This window comes from Ascidiella aspersa, chromosome 3 (genome assembly GCF_963924565.1).
Source record: "Ascidiella aspersa chromosome 3, kaAscAspe10.2, whole genome shotgun sequence".
NCBI lineage: Eukaryota > Metazoa > Chordata > Ascidiacea > Phlebobranchia > Ascidiidae > Ascidiella > Ascidiella aspersa.
The window spans coordinates 38877165-38895591 of NC_139449.1; the positions used below are offsets into that span (position 1 = coordinate 38877165).

Genomic DNA, 18427 nt, shown 5'->3' on the forward strand with positions numbered 1-18427 from the left:
TGGTGGGAATAGACAGGATTAATGTTCAGCGAGCAGATCGCAAATACTAAGCCAATTTTTAGCTTCGGCCTTATTTTGATTTCAATGTACATAATCTATTTAAAAACGAAATTATTAATGTAGCTCTGATTGTTTGCCATTAATCACAAAGTTGAGCCTACACCAAAGAGATTGAACACCATGCTACACTAAACTCGAAAAAATAATCTGATGTTAAATCGAGGAATTACCCAAAGGGGACTTTTTTGCTTATTGTTGGTTGGCCAAGCATTTATTTTTATTCTCCCTAATTTATTTCTCCACTACAATTTCAGCGACGAAGTTTCGTTACTGCACCCAAAAAAATGTAGCAAGTTTTTGCAAGCGAGTGCCTAACATTGTACTTTAGGAATTTTGTTTTATCATGGAAAACCGTTTTGAAACGCAAAATTTAATATTTAAGGTAAAAAGGCAAATATAACACCGTTACTACGGGCGCCTTCACACCATCCCACTCTGTTTAGTGTTTTCGTGGCTTTTTGTGCTCTTAAATTGTCATGCGTACTGGTTATGCAAGCTGGCCTTTTATGTAGCCAATGTACTTTTTTGTAAATTAGCATTTTGTGCATTCCTTTGTGAAACGTGTAATTGTTTAGCCGAATTATTTTTCACGTATGCCGACAAAATAGTAACCACCATTTGGCCAAAGTATGCCAAATAAGGGCCGTTTTAAACTGACAAAAATGCTCCAGTAAAAAGCTGTGAAATTGTTGTTATGCCACATTTGCATTCTGCGGCGGTTGGTGCATTTACATGTAAGTTGACGCGGATATGGCCACCAACCCCGCCCCTTTGCCCTAATGCTAATTATTCAGCTGGTGTTAATTGTGTTGGCAACTGGGTACTGAAGCAACCGTCAAAATATTATCCTCAAATGCAAAGTATTTGTCTAATTATTTTGTTTGACTTTTTATGTCCAGAAAAGTTGTGAAAATAGTTGGCAGATCACACCTGACAAAGCAGCTTGGCTTTAAATCTACTTGTACTGCGTTTGCATGTATTTGTAATTCGTCAAACTGGATATGTGTAGTTGTCGGCATGTTCAAGTAATTGTAAATATACCTTACAGCATTATTCTTGTGTTATTACGCACAGTCTTAGGTTTATCACAGTGTTTCTTAACCTTTTTCACTTGGGGCGCACCTAGAGACCTATGAAAATGTAGCGGCACACCTTGCGAGCGAAGCAAAAACAAAAAAAAACAAACCAAAAAAAACCTTGCGAGCGAAACGAGTGCGAAATTTTTCAGTTGTAGCAGTATTTTTCCTAAATTGCCTGCAAAGGGACTCCGGATTTTAAGACTAAAAACGTTATTTTGTCATTTAAGTCTTTATCCGATTAATTTTGAATTTATTTCGACATGTTTAGGTCTTATCTGGACTATTTTAGATCTTATTCTATCGTGGTTATTACTACGAATTTGGCGTTATTATGTCAGTGGTCTTAATAGGCCTACTTATGGTAGCCTATTATAGATTAATTATCTGATTTAGATATTGTTGCTTTGTAGTGTTATTGCGTTTTCTACTTGAAAGGCTTCTGGAATCAATGAGCTAAGCTTAACAGGAACGTAAAAAATATATGTTTTATATAATAGGACCTATGAATCGTTTTTTCTCGCGGCGCACCTGGCAGCCTTCCATGGCGCACCAGTGCGCCGCGGCGCTACGGTTGAGAAACGCTGGTTTAATGCACGAAACAATTATGGTGGAATATTAAACTATATAGCGTTATCCCAATATTAACATTAGGGTAGCCAAAGCTCTAATTTCAGTTACACTGTTAAAAAAAATGTGAGAATATCACTAGCAACAGCTTTTTAAAGATAGATGAATAGATTTCTTATTTTTGAACCGCAATAACTAGAACACAGTACAAAGTTTACAAAGAAAATGACAGTTGTTTGTTCCAAAATGCAGCGAAATATCGTGAGGTATATAGAGTCAACTGCACCAGTTTGCAATTTGAAGATAATATTTGTGTTGAGGCAAAATGAATTCCATTAAGTAACTGACTGTTAGGTTTCTTTTGAAAGTAAAAAAAAAGTTTGAACCTGTTTGAAGATTCCTGGCACGTTTAAGTGACATTATATAATTCCTCGAATAATTATTGGAACATTTGCTGAGTGATTATTTGGTCATTTTATGCCAAGGATTAATTGGTATAAAAGTTCGCATTTATTTGTTTTACTTTTTCTTAAATTTGAAACTAAATCAACCATTGAAAACAATCTTCAGATATATTACCTTACACTACAAATCCGAGTGATGATTGCAAAACCTTACCAATGTTCCTTTCTAATATTGTGTTTGAAAAATTAACAATCAGTAGAAATCGGTAAACATGAGTATAATTTATGGGACAGGTTTGACTAAACAACTTTCCGAACAACAACATGTAAACTTAACAAGACATGAATCCTGTGGAAACAAGATATTACCACTGAAAGAACAAAATAAGGTAAATAATAATTAAAATGTTTGACTAAAAACAACACACTACATTTGCACAGTGTTGTATTAGCTGAAGTAGTCACAGCTTTAAGATGACTTAATTAAGATTATTTAGTTAAATTGGGCATCAAACATATTAAAAGTTTATTTACAATACTCTGTTTAGTTTAACATTATATTGATGTCAAATTTTCAAATCATGCAAATCCAACATTGCTATATTTTTGATCTAATAAGCTGACCGTAGTATAAGTAGGTTTTAAACTGCCTATATAAAATACTTTCAATTGTTTAATATTTGCCATATTAAGCCTATTTAGAGTGGTTTAAACTTTATTCTTGTATAGCCTTTCAAATAGTACGTTAGACTTACAGTGCCAACCATAGAAATTTCAAATTTTGCGTTTCTTGCAAAACAGTGTTTTACTGAAGGTAAATTTAAATCAAAATATTTTTACTTTTTAACTTAATATTTTTTTTTGCTAATACTGTCATCTCTGGAATTATTTTTAGGTAATATCATTTAAACCAATAATTTTGGTTAATTAAACTACAAATTAAACAAATTATGTTTGGAGTTTTCTTGTTTTCCAAATATTTACAAAAAAGTCAGTTATTAAAAACTATGTGCGTTTAAATATTTTAAATAGAAACTAACCATAAACTACGCAATACTCTTAAAACCAATATTTAAATATACAACAATCGCCCCCCGGTCCAGTTTACTCCGTGCTTTGCACTAAGGGTAATAATTGAATTAAAAATTTGTAAACAACTGTTTATGAAAAATGTACCGCAACTTTTTTTGAAATTAAGTACGTTTGGTAGTTTTGGTCAAAATACTTTAATGAGCTGTTTTCTTGTTCGGTCAGAAGCTGAGATTGAACGGACAACACTGTTATAGTGATCCGTTGCACATAATATATTTTTATAATTTAATTACATTTCATCATTCTTAAAATTGCAGCTGATTTGGGTAAAATTGTCGGCTGTGTCAATAATTGAACTATTTATAACACCATGATAATTGTTTCATAAGCATACAACACATAATGTGCAGCTAGGAGTAGATTTAAGTAAATTTGTACAAAATACATTTCCTGAAAAAAAGCTTTAATTCCAGGTTTTCCAGAAACGAACCGATGGTTCAGTATGTTTTTATCGATACTTTGACCATTATGTAGACGACTTCGGTGACAAGAACAATGAATATTGGCTTGGTGAGTAAAATTACAATTCAATATTTTTTTGAATTTAAACGAAAATGACATTTAAGGCGTTATCTTGCTAATGTTTTAAAGTAACTTGTTTCAAAAGGTCTTGAAAACCTTTCCCAACTACTTTCACAAGCAGAGTTCGAACTTCGTGTCAACATGTCAGATTTTGAAGGAGAATCAAGATACGCCAAGTATAGGTGAATTGTTTGGGTTGCTGTATTTTTGTGATTGAAATCGTAGAAGTGCAATTCAAAATAGATTGTTTAACGAATTAAAAAACAGACATCACTCTTCATCAAGTCAACAAAACAGACCAACTCCAAAAAAGGGGGGGGTACCAAAATTTTAACTTAGAGAATGCCCCTATTTTCTGTCTGACGTTATTACGTAAAGACGTCTTAGATGTCACTGTTTTATAAAAAAAGGATACTATTTGAGTTTGTCTAATGTGTACTGCATATCAAAATAATGAATGCATTATTAATTTGCCACAAAAATTCAAAGAAAAGACTACAATTTCTGATAATTGAATTAAAATCATAAGAAAAATAAACACAATAAGGTTAAATGAGAAGTTTGAAAGGAATATACGGGACTGTTTGCTGATATTGTGAATTGTGAGTAACTACAATTATTTCATCCATTTTAAGGAATAGTTGAACATTATTTGATCCAGAAATAGTTGTTGGAACCTGTGTTTGAATTTTATTAAAAAGTAGCTATTAAACACATTCAAATCAAAAGCTTATTTTAAGAATATCTCAACAAAGCTAATATTTACTTGAATTAACAAACAATGCTTTTCATTGCATTCACATATTACCATCTATTTTGGACAAAACCTTAAGAAATATTTGCAAACTTGGCCACACCAACTTACAGTGAATTAGAAATATGGGAAGAGTCAATATTTAACTTCAAAATACAAAGGGCTACATATGACTTTCACAAAAGTTTCTGAACAGGAGTTATTTTGAAGTGAGCAGAGCAGTCACAGAAATGTTGGTCTTTAAACTTTCTACAAGTTTGTTTTTTCTTGGTTTAGTTTGTGAGATTTCTTCGGTTTGGTTGCAATGTGAAGTCCCCGGCAACCAACCGACCAATCCCGGTGTGAGTTTGCCTGACAACATCAACAAAACTTTCTGTCCTTGTCCCGATGTTAAACAACTTCAACAAGAGCTGGATGACCTTCAAACTAAACATGATGACCTTCAAATTGAACAAGATGACCTCCAACAAGAGTTAGAGAATCTAAAAACTCAATGCAACCAAGAGTCAGGTGAACAAATAACATTTTTTTTAAATTTAATTCTACAATGTAGTGTATAAATGCTATAAGCTGGTAATAGTTATACTATTTGTTATGCTTGTCTAAATTTCTTCCCTATTTTTTTGACAAAGAGCGATTGAAAAACACAAGTTGCGAAGATGTTTGGAAAAGCGGAGAAACAAGTGACGGAGTTTACACAATTTATCCTTTCTCCAATCGAAGCAAATCATTAAACGTTTTTTGTGATTTAAACACTGATGACAAACCTGGATGGATTGTAAGTTTATCCAAGATAAATATAAACCTTTTTTTTCTAAAAAATATAAAAATGGGCCATTTAGATTATTTGTGTCAATAGCTAAGTATGTTATTTTAAAAACAGGTATTGGCTTACAAAGTATAATTAAATATTCCAGGTGTTCCAGAAACGAACCGATGGTTCAGAGGAATTTTATCGATACTGGAACGATTATGTGAACGGCTTCGGTGACAAGAATAATGAATATTGGCTTGGTCAGTTAAAATTAAACTAGTTTAGTTGTGATTAAAAAAGTTGGAAATTGTAGGTTTTTATATCAGTGACTTGTTTTAAAAGGTCTTGAAAACCTTCACCAACTACTTTCACAAGGAGAGTTCGAACTTCGTGTCGACATGTCAGATTTTGAAGGTCAATCGAGATACGCCAAGTACAGGTGAATTAACGCAACATTTGGTAAAATATATTCACTTGTGTGATAAATTGGTGTTTTAGTTCATTCAGAGTGGACGGAGGGAGTGGTTACAGAATGAACGTGTCAGGTTATTACGGCAATGCAGGTTGGTTTAGACTTAGAGTTAAAATTGTAAAAACTACACCTACAGGCAAATTTGCTTTTTAAGTTTTATTAAAGCCAATATATTCGCTTCCAGAACAGAAAACCCAACTTTTTACTATTTTACTTTGTAGTGCTGGTCTATAAAAACATGTTTAAGTAAAAATCTGAAGCAGAACCACCAAAACATTTGACTATGTGAACCACTTTCAATTGACTTAAACTTTAAAATTTTCATTTTGTTTACTTCTTCACTTATTTGTAAAGTAACTGTTTACTCCCTCCATGAAATAAAATTTACAATAATCATTTAATAAGACTCTAAATAATCTCTATATCTAGGTCAGCAAAACCCAGTTAAACCACATTGTGTATCTTCAATTGCAGTTGCTTAAGTAAAAATGTTTTACATTGCTGGGAGATATTAAGAAACTTATCAAACTCGTCAATAGGTCAAAATCTTAAAATACTGCAAAAATAATATTAGGCCCTTTTTTCGCACACAGGTGACAGCCTGACCTACCACAACGGAATGAAGTTCTCAACAAGAGATAAAGAACAAGACGAAGCTAGCAATGGAGATTGTGCCGAGAAATACAAAGGGGCTTGGTGGTATAAAGGTTGCCACCAAACCAACCCTAATGGCTTGTATCTCAGTGGGCCACATGATTCATATGCAGATGGTGTTGTGTGGAAAACATGGCTCGGCCATCATTACTCAGTAAAGTCAATAGAGTTTAAAGTTAGACAAAAATATTAAATGAACAAAATAAGACCAATAATACACCAGTAGTGACTATAATTTTCCTATTTGGTAATACGATCATCTTTGCTGACTTCAGTTTTGTTGTTGTTTATATAATTATACATATTAATCCTTCACCAATTGTATTTATAATTCTGCAGTTGTTTAATGCCTTCATTGATTTAAATGGTGTAGTTGTGGAATATGTGCGCTAAACACAAATATAATAAACGTGCTGAGCAATCACATGTGTCTTGCAAACTTTGAAAAATGAAAAACCTTAAACCTTAAAAATCAATTTGCATTTGACCAATACCTATACAATAAGCCTTGATTAAACCTTTTCTGATAGCGAATGTAGCCATATTAAAAGCAATAAATCATTCCAGCTATATCCCAGGTAGCATCAGAAAGTTGCCATAAGTGAAATTTGAAGCGTAACATTGGTTTGTTACGATGATTATCTGTTGAATCCTCATTGTCTTATACTTGCCAAGCAATCAATCACACTAGATCAGTGGTACTTAACTGTAACACACAATGTCAAAATATGAGTTAGCTTGACATTTAACTTAGTATTAAAATAAATTACAGTAATACATTTTGTGTGTTTGATTCAGCATCCCCGCAGCCCCTTGGAACAGTTTTCGCACTCCTTGGGGGTGTAAGCACCCCTGTTTAATAAAACCTGCTTGAGATGGTGAAATAGCATCTATCAAGAGCAAATGATAGAATAAGGAATAAATCATGGAAATTGTTTGCCCTGTTCGAATGAGAACCTATGAAGCACTTTCTTGAATTTTAACTTTTCCAGCTAGATTAAATATCTATGTTATTTATAGCCACACTACAAATATTAATAATGTATATTTTTGATTTAGGTTTTATAAAATTTAATCCCTATATGATGTACACAGTGTAGAGCGCACGACTATAATTTACCGACTAAGAGATTGTGTTTACAGTAAATTTTGTGATGTATTGCTTATGCCACAGATTTATTGCCTACTCGCTCCAAAGTGCAAGGTAGTTACTGGCTTGCATTATCTCTGTGCTGTCAGCACAGGGATTTGTGTACTTAAGACCGCTATCTGCTTGTAAGAAAATACGTCTTCTCAGTTATCGTCTTGTTGTTCGTAACTTTGATATTGCAAGTAGCATCTCCTATATGATAACTTGTCCGCCTTCTATAGTATCAACTGGGTGTTTCGCTTATCAGATAATACAATTAATAATCACCAGAAGCATTGTGGTTGGCTAACGAGTTATACGCACGCAACCTTAAAACGAGAGTCAGAAACTTCAACTACTAAACTCGTGTCCCACAACAGCACATAATTGACTAAACATGTTTTAAAACATAATCTAATGCTTTCACACTCACAAACGCTTTGGAATTCAAACAGGTGGCAATTTTATGGCCAATTGTGTAGGCTATACTGTCTATATTTCACCAGGGAAACATTAAGCATCGTCAGGGGCGTAGCCAGGGTATTTTGCGCCCCCTACTCCAGGTTTAATCATATTTTTTATTACATTAACATAATATACCTCACTTTATAAGGGGAAAACAATTCAAATTTAATAGATTATTGCATTTAAAGAAGAAGCAAAAGTATTTTGGCATTTGTAAGCCTCATTTTGACGCCCTTGTACCTTTGGCGCCGCCACTGACCACCGTGCTATCTATTCTCAACTCCACTAAATGGAAACTGAACAAGTCGCCGTTTCACTTTAAAGTGCATTTTGCCAGGTCGCTATAGATTTATTGTACAATAAAAATATAAGCGTCTTCACATTGTGTTAAATCAAATAAGTATTCGCTCAGAACATTCTATTATAAATACACAAACTTGCAGCAAGTTTATTTAACGCATAAAACATCTGCACATTGCAAGCACCCAACGTAACTGTAATATTGCACAAAATTTAACAAAGAATCCCCTTTAAGTTGAAATCAAATAAATATCTCTTTAAATTGTTTCTTAACAAATAAATAAACTATGACTAAACATTTGAAAGAAAGAATAACTGTTTCGTCACAGTGGTAGCTTTGTTAAAATATTTAAATATATACTTATTGCGACCGAATTTTCAGCATTCTAAAACAAAGTGTTTGAAATCGTTTTTTTGCGAAATATTTATGTTTTTTGTTAAAAATAGCGAAAGTACCGTTTAAGTTATAATCCAGCGGCACATTTCAAACTAAAAGCGTGAATAAAAATAAGATAAATGGCGACGAGCGCTTTTGTTGATAATGGACGGAAGTGACGTCGCATCGGGGTTCGAGAACAAATTCGACTCAAGATTCCAGACTTGGAACGCGAGATCTGCAACAATGGGTCGTTTGTGACGTGTGAATGGCAGACAATATACAGATTATTATTCTTATTGTTACTCAAGGTTTGGCGTTTGTTAATGGACAACCTTTTATTTTTCATAAAATTTCTTCACTTCTTATTCAGAAGCGCCACAAAAAAAAATTTTTGCGATTAATCTGATAAAAGTTAAACTAACCTCTAGCTCTAAGTTACTTAAATTTTTGTTAAAGGTTTTTCTAAATATCGTTGAAAAGTGAGCTCATGCGCCACAAGTTAGGCGCCCTTGCCTAAGATCCTTGGAAATGCCATTATAACGATAAACAAACTAATGCAAAAAAAAGAAAAAAGAAAGTTTTTTTTTAATAACAGGAAGTCGGTAAAAAAAACAAAGCTAAAACGACTATTTATCAAATAGCTCAATGAAACATATGTACAAACATGTGAATGTTAACAACTGAGATCGAGCCCTTCTGAAGCTGCTTCTGCGATGGCTTTCGGTGTACTAATGATACGCAAGCCGTAATCGAAAAGTAGCTTCAGAAGGGCTAGATCTCAGTTGTTAACACTCACATGTGTGTAAATATGTTTCATTGTATAATGATATGATACTGGCGATCCCCTTCGTTATGAAGCTGCTTGTACTAACAAATTGAGCAAGCATTGGCGTATGGTTATTTCTCGACTCGTTCCCTTCTGAGCCTGCATAGCTCAGTTGGTAGAGCGACGGTCCCGGCTTGACCGGAGGTCGTGAGTTCGAACCTCACTGCAGGCCAGTTGTTTTTCTAGTCTGCACTGCTTACATCATTGATCGACAGATTCGGTGAGTCTGCGATGGCTTTTCGGTGTAATAGCTCAATGTAATTGGATTTCCGCTCATTTTAACGTAGTTTTCTGTTGTTTTTTACCTTTCTTGTGAATGAGGTTGGTTTGATGAGGAGCTGATCTTCATCAGATGCCGCTTCCTCCATGTTGATGGATGTCGATCTTCCTGCATCCTTGACTTGCCTCCAGGCTTCCTCAACATCCAACCTACATCGCTCCTCAGTCTAGATCAAAACAGAAAAAATATTACAATAGTTTGTAAAATAAAAATAAACGTTATTTTCTAAATGAGTAGTATTTTTGGATAAAAAAACAGACAAACATGTCTTTAACAACTGTGAACCAGTTCATTACGGCTTACGTATCAATAGTACTCCGAAAAGCCATTATAGACTCACCAAATCAGTTGATCTATGATGCAAGAAGGGCAGAGTAGAAAAACAACTAGCCTGCAGTGAGGTTCGAACTCACGACCTCGGCCGTAAGAGATCGTTGCCCTACTAACTGAGCTACACAGGTTCAAACTAAAGTGTCGAAAAACAACCATAAGTTGTATTATAGTTGATGTTTAAACTTAGATTCGTTCAAAGTAAAAATTTTGGCAAATAAATAAAAGCGGTGAAATTTATGCAAGGGTCACAAGTAAATGTCCAACCTTAACGTTCAAAACGTAAAACTTTAAGACCATTTCAACGATATTGTTTTTCTGTCTTTGCGTTGTTATTTAAACATCTCACTGCAACCTTCTATAAATTGTTGGAGTAAAATTATTTCTGAGGTTTACTTTCTTAAGAAGTTAGACAGAAACTAGTTCTATGTGTCAAACAAGGCTAGAAAACACCAGTTTATAGCGAGGTTCGAACCCAGTAATACATCGGTGTAGGAATTGTAAGCGTTAAATAAGGCAGAGGTTGTGTTCTGTTTGTTCACCTGCAACCTCCTGTTTATCTCCTCCTGAAGTTGATCCTCCATGAGAGCGATCCGATCCGAGAGGCGCATCTTCTCGTTGTGAGTCTCCTCCAACCTATCATCAACATTTAAACAGGGTTATCTAACACAAAAAATATATAAATGGGTTAAATAAGATAAACCATTAGGAGATGGTATGGGCCGTTGGGCGCCATATTGTGGTATTGTGGTCATAAAAGGCTTCCAGATAATTGTAAATCTTGCATTCCAACTTTATATTACAACTCACCTTTCTTTAACAAGCTCATAGTTGGGATTTTGATCAGAAGTTGAGTTGTCTTGTTGTTCTTTTGCCTGAAAACACGAAATAATTCGATTATTTTTGGAAAATATGCTGTTTTAGACCGATTTTTGTCCGGAGCTTAAGGATTTTATTTACCGATTTACATTGAAATACGAATTATCGAATTCTTAAAAACTAAAAACAAACTAGAATTTGAACTCAAACTACATTTAATTAATTCACAATCAATTTAGTTTAAATCGCTTTTTTTTTCACCAGAATGTGAACGGTAAATATTCTTATGTTTATACGTTTTAGCATAGCCATTTAGAATATTTTTTTAAATTCTTTGTTTCGACTGAGAGACTAAAATGCCGTTGGACAAAATTAGCGTTTTTGGTAAAACTAGAATTAGAGCACAAGCAATTCACAAAATAGATTAGAGTGTGAAATTTGCTTTAAATCTTTGAATTAGGAAACTAGAATTATAATTATCCAGCTGTCCAGTCCGTACCTTGAGCTGTTCTATGTGTCGAAGTGCGTTTTCGTGGTTGATGTGGAGGTTGTTGTACTGAGCTTGTAGTTGTTGAACGACTCGGCTCGCTTCCACAAGCTGTGAGTGGAAATGCTCGCGATCCGACAACGCCTGCTCGAACTAAAGCAACAAATTGTAGATCAGCAACACTATGGGAGCCACATATAATGTTTGTGTTACTTATTGGTCAGTTGAACTCCTGTGTTTTTATTACGACTTTAAAGACCTTTAAGATTCAATTTATTTTATTGCATTTTTGCAAACATTGCAAGGTTGACAACAACTTCCTTGGAAGGGTCATTTCCTAACAACGTTTGTAACAGCGGCCCTTAGTCCCATGGTGGTCCACAGGGCAGGTTCGAGTAATACAGACCACATTATTTTAATGATTACCCAGAAACTCAAATTAGAGATTTAATTTTGACTTCGGAGACACATTCTTTATGAATTAAGACACGCCCCCCGTGAAAAATGTAAAAGGTAGTTTTAGAAGGTGGCCTAACTAAATTCGAGAAAAATTACAGAATTTTAAACTTGCTGGGCTCTTTTAAAAGTTTTAATTAAAATTTTCCTGAAAATAACTTTTTTCTGTCAACGGAGCCTTATTCAGCAACGTTCGGGGCCCAGCACCAACAGATAAATACGAGGCTGAATATTTGCAACTTTGAACGATTGTGGTTGAATATTAGATCACTGAAGACTCACCTGGATGGAGAGAGACTGGAGTCGCTGCTCGGACGCGGAGTATTGCTCCCTGATAATCCTTATCTCTTCCTGAAGGTCTTCCCGAGATGGAGAGGACTTCATGGCAAGAGCGGATCCCAGAAGATCGATCTGTAGCTTCAGTCGATCACCGGGGACATCAGCGGAAGATAATTGATGCTGGTCGCGGACGAGCTTGGGTGATGCGATTGCTAGAAGACCCTGGAATACTGATCCTTCCTTAGCGATGGATGCCACTGCGGACTCGATCTGGCTCCTCAGGATCACGACTTCCTCTTCCTTGCAATGAAACTCCTTCTGTATCTGGATCGCGTTGTCATGGAGACCCTGGATCTCGGCTTCTTTCTCCTCCAGCAACTTTGATGATGAAGTGAGCTCCTGGATCGTTTCCCCCTGCTCCTGGATGTTCATGATGAGCCGCGTCTTCTCCTCCTCCCACCTCCTCTGGGAGCTTTCCAACTCTTCCTCCAGGAGCTGACGTTCTTCCTCGCATCTTCTCCGCTCCTCGCCAACATCTTCAACCTTCTGTTTCCAGGCAACAACCTCTCCCGTAAGTTTCTCGACATTTTCACGAGACTTCTGGCTTGCAGCTTCAAGGTCACTTTTTTCACCTTGAAGCGCCTCAAGGTCGCTCCGGATGTTCTCGATCTCTTCGTTCTTCTCTCGGATCTCGATCTTGAGCCTCCGGATGTCGTCCACGTAGGCGATGAGGAGCGCGTTGACCTCCGGGACGCTCCCTGCTCCGTAGCTCTCCAGGAGAGTCCTCACCTGCCTCCTCATCTGCTCTAGTTCTTCTTGTTGTCGGTGGATGAGGCGATCCTTCTCAGAGAGCTCAGACTTGAGGTGGTTTTCGTTCGTCTCGTATTGAGTCCGGAGGACCCCCAGGGAGCGCGTCTGTGAGAGGAGCCGAGCAACTTCCGTCTTCAGGGCATTGTTTTCACCGGAGGATGCTCCAAGCTCCGACTTGAGCCTTTTGCAGTCCGACACGAGCTCCGAGATCATCTTCTCCCTCTTCCTCATCTCGTGGTGGAGGTCCGGGGACTTCTGCATCGATTCCTCCTGGATCCCATTCTTGTCATCTCGCTCCCGGAGTACAGAATCAAGCTCCTCCTTCTCTTGGTTCTCGAGAATCGTTTTGAGCTCCTCCAGCTCGCTCCTTGATCTTCCAAGGTCAGAGGTCAGAAATTCGACTTTCTCCTCCTCTTGTTTGATCCTGATCCTCGCATCCGACAACTGGGAGGAAGTCCTCTCGAGCTCCGACCTCGCATCTTCTTGATCCGCTTCAAACTTCTCGGATGCTCGCTCGAGATCCTCCACAGCTTCAGCCTTTTGTTCCTGAACAAAAACAATTGTTACCAAACAATCACTGAACGACGCAAAAAGTAGAAAGGCGGAAACTGCTTAAGTTAAGATGGAGTATAACGAACCGGAAAGATTCACAACAGTCGACTCAATTTGTTTTTTGTTTTTGTTTTTTTTAACAGTGGTTCTTAACCTTTTATGATCGTGGCCCCCATCGAAGGCTCGCGGCCCTCGTGCCCCACCTGCCTAACATTGTGTTTAACGTATTTTTAATTGTTTTACTTCTTCACGCAAAATACAGCCATTATTCAACGAATAAATGCACTTAATTTTAAAAAATTAAAAAATAAGTCATTTTACTTTAAATTAACATAGTTAGTCATTACAAATCTTGTTTTTGTATTCCGCCAAGCTATTTTTATGTTCGGCTCTGTTTTGTACTGAGCCAAGCATTCGTCGAGATGATTTCTCGATTTTCGCTTTATTAATGTGTACTATTAGCCTACTTGACAAATAAACTGTGTATACCGTATAACCTCTTTGAATGTTGGCCTAAAATTGACCTTGAGTAACAGCATACCTTATTGTTTTACGATGGAATGTTTCTTTTGCAACTGAACGCCCGAAATTGCAAACCATTTCACCTGGCATTACACACTAGTTTCTCGCCTAGTAACATTTGCCGGACACTTGATGGTTGGGTATCGGCAAGTAATAATTGGGCGCCCGAAAAAACCCTAACACCGCACTGCATGGCTAGTGGCTCCGTATAAAGCAGCGCAGTAATTGTTTGCGGCAGCCTTTTAACCAAACATGCCACTCGCGAACGTTCAATTAGGCGTAATTTTCCGCGATGAAAAGAATAAAAATGATTCAATATTTTACTTTAAACATCACTAATGACAAGTCAAAGAACGTGTCAGAAAAATGGGTTACAAAACGTTAAAAGAAAGGTTTACAGTTAAAATAAAAAACACAAAATTAAGTTAACTAGTAAATTTTGAAAATAGTAACATTTTGGTTTCGTAATATTTAGCAAGAGAGTTATGCCCGTGCCCCCCCAATGACCGTTTCGTGCGCCCAGGGGGGCCGAGGGCCACGGTTGAGAAACCCGGACATAGGGAATTAACATAAATAACTTTGAATTTAATTATTATGAGCCACGTCTTGTTTGTTTGAATTAAAATAACAAGGCCGTTCTAAAGTTGTTTCTTCATTAATTGATTGGGTGTCGTCATTTTAAATAGGGTGATTATACGAAGTTTGGTAACAACACTTAAAAGGTTAAGAACCACTGAACTAGAATTTAGGTCGAAGATCATGTTGGAATTATTTGAGTCGCAAGTTTTTCGTAATTGTTTATTTCTTTCAACTTACTTGTAAAGTTACGAGTTGGAGTTCAAGTTCATCGATTTTCTTCCGGAGTTTATCTTCCTCCGACTTCATTTCCTCCGCATCTTTCTTCAATCTTCCAACTTCATCCTTGTGTGACTCCTTAGCGCCCTCCAGTGCCACCTCCACTTCATCGCGAGTCTTCTTCGACTCATCCAGTTGTGCCTCAAGGTCATTTATTCTGGCTTCAAGATCGGAGCACTTTGACTCCTCGGAGGACTTCATCCTTTGGAGGCTGGCGGACTCGGATCTTCGTCGCTCCCTCAACTTCTCCTTGACAAGTGAGTTTTCTTTCTCGAGTCGCTTGCGGACTTGCTCGTGGCTCTCCAGCTCTGATTGGAACGCAGAGTTGAGATGATCGCAATCTCGCTGCAGCGCCGAGCACTTTTGCTTCGTTTTATCGAGCTCCGCTTTGTCTTCTCTTAATCGCTCGAGTTCTTCCGATTGCGACGCTTCGCTCTCCTCAAGAGCCGACAACTTGCGCTCAAGGTCAGATATTTGATCTTCAAGGTCGGCCACCTTTGCTTCACGCTGTTCGATCTTGAGCAAAAGTTCCTCCGCAAACTTCTTGTGTGCTGAGGACTTTAGCAGGACTTCCTCCATCTTGTTGATGAGCTTCTTGATTCCTGGCTCCTGCTCCCATAATTCAGGCTGCGTCTTCTTCAGCTGCTTCAGAGTTTCTTCGATTAAATCCCGACGTAACTTCACAAGTTCTTGATCCTCGGGACTCGATTGTTGCAGCGTTTCACTTTGTATCGCAACATTCGACCTCTCGGCAGCCTCAAAGTCATTTATCGTGGTTTGAAGATCGCTTATTTGCTGAGCTAAACGTTGAGCTTCTTGTTGCAATTGTAGAAGCTCCTCGCTCAACTTTGATTTTTCCTCCATGAGAGTTGAAACTTGTTCCCGTAAATTCGCTTCATTATCGACGAGAACTTTGTGATCATCTCTAAACTCTCGAAGTTCCGCTTCCAGCTTCCCAACAGCCTCTTCGTCCTGAGAAGCAGCCTCCGCATCCCCAGAGTTCGACTTCTGAAGAAGAGCTTTCAGTTCATCGCACCTTTGCGTCGCTTCATCTCTCTCCAGCGATTGTTTCTCGAAATCTTCCCCGAGTTTCTCCAGCATCACAATCTTCTCGCGTTTCTCTGCCTCAAGATTCCTGCATCTTTCCTCAAGCTCTTTATTCTGTTCTTCCGTGTCTTTGATCTTCTTCCTCATGGAGGGAACATCCCCGGAATCTCCCTGACTCTTCTCCAACTTCCGGATGCACTTCTGCGCCGACCTGAGCGCTTCCGAACGCTCCGAGATCGTCTTCTCCATCTTCTTGGTCCTTGTTTCCATGGCAACCACCATTTCGTTCATGTCCTTGCTGCAGGTTTGAAGAGTCGAGATCTCAGCTTCCAAGTTCACGATCTTGCTCCGGCAATCCGTAACTTCCTGCTCCAAAGAGGACTTTTCTTCGAGGAGTTTTTTATTGTCATCTTCAAGTGAAGATTTCTTCGCGGAGGATTCTTGCTCAAGATCGAACAATTTTTGATGCAGAAGCGAAACTTCGTCTTTTTTATCTTTCAAGCGCGTCTTTAGATCATCGCTCTCAGATTTTAGCTCCGCAACTTCCGCGTTTTTATCTTCCTGCTCTTTATTTCGAATGTTTCCCTCCTCCTCAACTCTCCTCTGTAGCTCCCGCAACTTCTCCTCCTGCAGCTTGGATGCTGCCATGAGCTCCTTCCTGGAGAGGAGGGCGGCTTTTAACTTCCGCTGCATCAGGATCACTTTTCCGTCCTCGTGCTCCGACCTCTGTAGCTCCTCCTTGTGTACGCTCTCCCGCTCCGACTCGACCCGCTGGAGGGAGGTGTTGAGCTCCTCCACGGTTGCCATGAGACGCTCGATCTCCGATTGTTTCTCGGAGCTGATTTGCTCGAGGTTTTCTTTCTCGGTGGAAATCTCGCAAAGTTTCGCTTCGGTGAGGTTTAAGCTCGCGTTGAGCGAATCTTCTTCGCTTCTGCTTTGTTTTATCTGGCGCAATTGATCTTCAAGCAAATAGACTTCCTGTGATTTTTGATCAACATCTTTAAGGAGCGAAGATCGTTCTTGCTTCAAAGATTCCAGCTCTTCAACATTTGATTGAAGTTCAGTTGTTTTAGCGCAAAGTTCTTCTCGCAATGTTTCAAATTCTGTTTCACATTTGTTGAGATCGTTGGACTTCGTGGACAGTTTTTCACTCAAAGAATCACATTCTTCCTTCAAAGCAGCCATTTCCCTGGAAGCAGAATTAAGATCGGACTCTTTGTCGGAAACAGCTCGCTGCATTTCTTCGATCTGAGCTTCAAATTCTTGCTTCATCTTCTGGAACTGCTCTTCCGATGCCAACAACTTTGTGTTGGATTCCTGCAGATCCAAAGTCATGCGGTTAACCTCTTCTTTATATCTTCCAACAACTTCTTCCCGCGACTTGTCAACCTCCGCAAGCTTCTTTTGCATCCTGAAGATCTCAGAGTCCGTTTGTTTCTTGGATGCAGCGGATGTTGCCATCAATTGATCAAGTTTAAGCTGAACTTCATCTCTGCTTTCGATGGAACTTGCAAGATCAAAAGTCAAGCTCTTCACTTCTTCAACTTTCTCCTGCATCATCCCGCTAACTTCTTCGATCTTCATCTTTAAGGATTCAACTTCGGACTCCTTGCTGCCTACTTGTTGCTTAGTGATGTCCTCTAAACACTCCTGGGTTAATTTGAATTGTTCTTCAAGTTTTGAATATTGTTCATCTTTGGTTTTAATCATGTCAAGATGTTCAGAGTTGTTAAGTTGCATTTTGTCCATCAAAGAAGCAACCTCTTGCTCCAGGATTGTTTTTTGGTCCACAACCGACTGTATTTGATCGGTTAATTGCTGTTTTTCTTCCCGCAAACTTAAGATGTCAGCTTCAAGGTTTTTAACCTCACTTGCTTTTTCTTCCAGGGAACTTTCGGCAGCTTTAAATAAACTTTCATCGACAAGACTTGCGCTTGAATCATCAAAGGATGAAGCGTTCTGTTGTTCGGAGCTCAACGACTCGTTCAACTTCTCGGCGATGTTTGCGCGATTCTCCGCTTCTTTTAGTTTGTTCATCACGGCTTTGCGCGAAACGAGCGAAGCCTTGAGTTTTCGCTGCGCATCGGAAAGTTGTTTCTCGGCAGCTTTTAACTTAGCTTCGATGTCGCTTTCTTCAGGTTCCTTGGTTGTTGCTTCGCTCTGCTTCGCTTCTTTCAGTTCCTGTCTTAATCGTAAGTTTTGCTTTTCGACTTCGGAAAGTTGTTCGACCTGGAAAAAAAAATATATGAGTTAAATCATAAAGACAACAATCATCTCTATTTGGAGTTTAAAAAATAAATAAATCTTTTTACCAGATAATGTGAGGTGTAAGGCACAAACACAATCGCTAAACCAGGCTCGCTCAACATTAATTGTTTTAACCATCAGGATGGCTGAGCTACAATTGCTGTAGGGGCATATAACAGAGTTTTCAAAGTCTTTTTTCGTATTATTATGGGAAAATTAACATAAGTAAGTAGTATTGATTAGCTTTAGAACAACAGTAGTAATCGGCTATTTCAGCTGTAATTTT

General features: G+C 37.9%; 2 protein-coding genes across 2 annotated transcripts in view; one reads left to right on the forward strand and one right to left on the reverse strand.

The window, feature by feature from the left end:
- Positions 1-2394: 2394 nt before the first annotated feature.
- On the forward strand, positions 2395-6753 carry LOC146162916 (microfibril-associated glycoprotein 4-like). Its single transcript, XM_083384321.1, has 9 exons — positions 2395-2499; positions 3616-3712; positions 3810-3906; positions 4755-4988; positions 5111-5256; positions 5396-5492; positions 5575-5671; positions 5731-5795; positions 6298-6753. Exons 2-9 carry the CDS (start codon positions 3698-3700, stop codon positions 6549-6551), a joined length of 1005 nt encoding a protein of 334 aa, XP_083240447.1. The 5' UTR covers positions 2395-2499; positions 3616-3697; the 3' UTR covers positions 6552-6753.
- A 1533-nt stretch (positions 6754-8286) lies between these two features.
- Positions 8287-18427, reverse strand: part of LOC146162917 (uncharacterized) — a 49100-nt gene continuing 38959 nt past the window's right edge. The window contains exons 37-43 of the mRNA XM_083385334.1: positions 14809-18123; positions 12112-13464; positions 11386-11526; positions 10878-10942; positions 10610-10703; positions 9763-9903; positions 8287-8866 (exon numbers count right to left, since the gene is read on the reverse strand). Of these exons, the coding sequence (XP_083241460.1) occupies positions 8717-8866; positions 9763-9903; positions 10610-10703; positions 10878-10942; positions 11386-11526; positions 12112-13464; positions 14809-18123 (5259 nt within the window). The 3' untranslated portion in view covers positions 8287-8716. The remainder of the gene's footprint in view (positions 8867-9762; positions 9904-10609; positions 10704-10877; positions 10943-11385; positions 11527-12111; positions 13465-14808; positions 18124-18427) is intronic.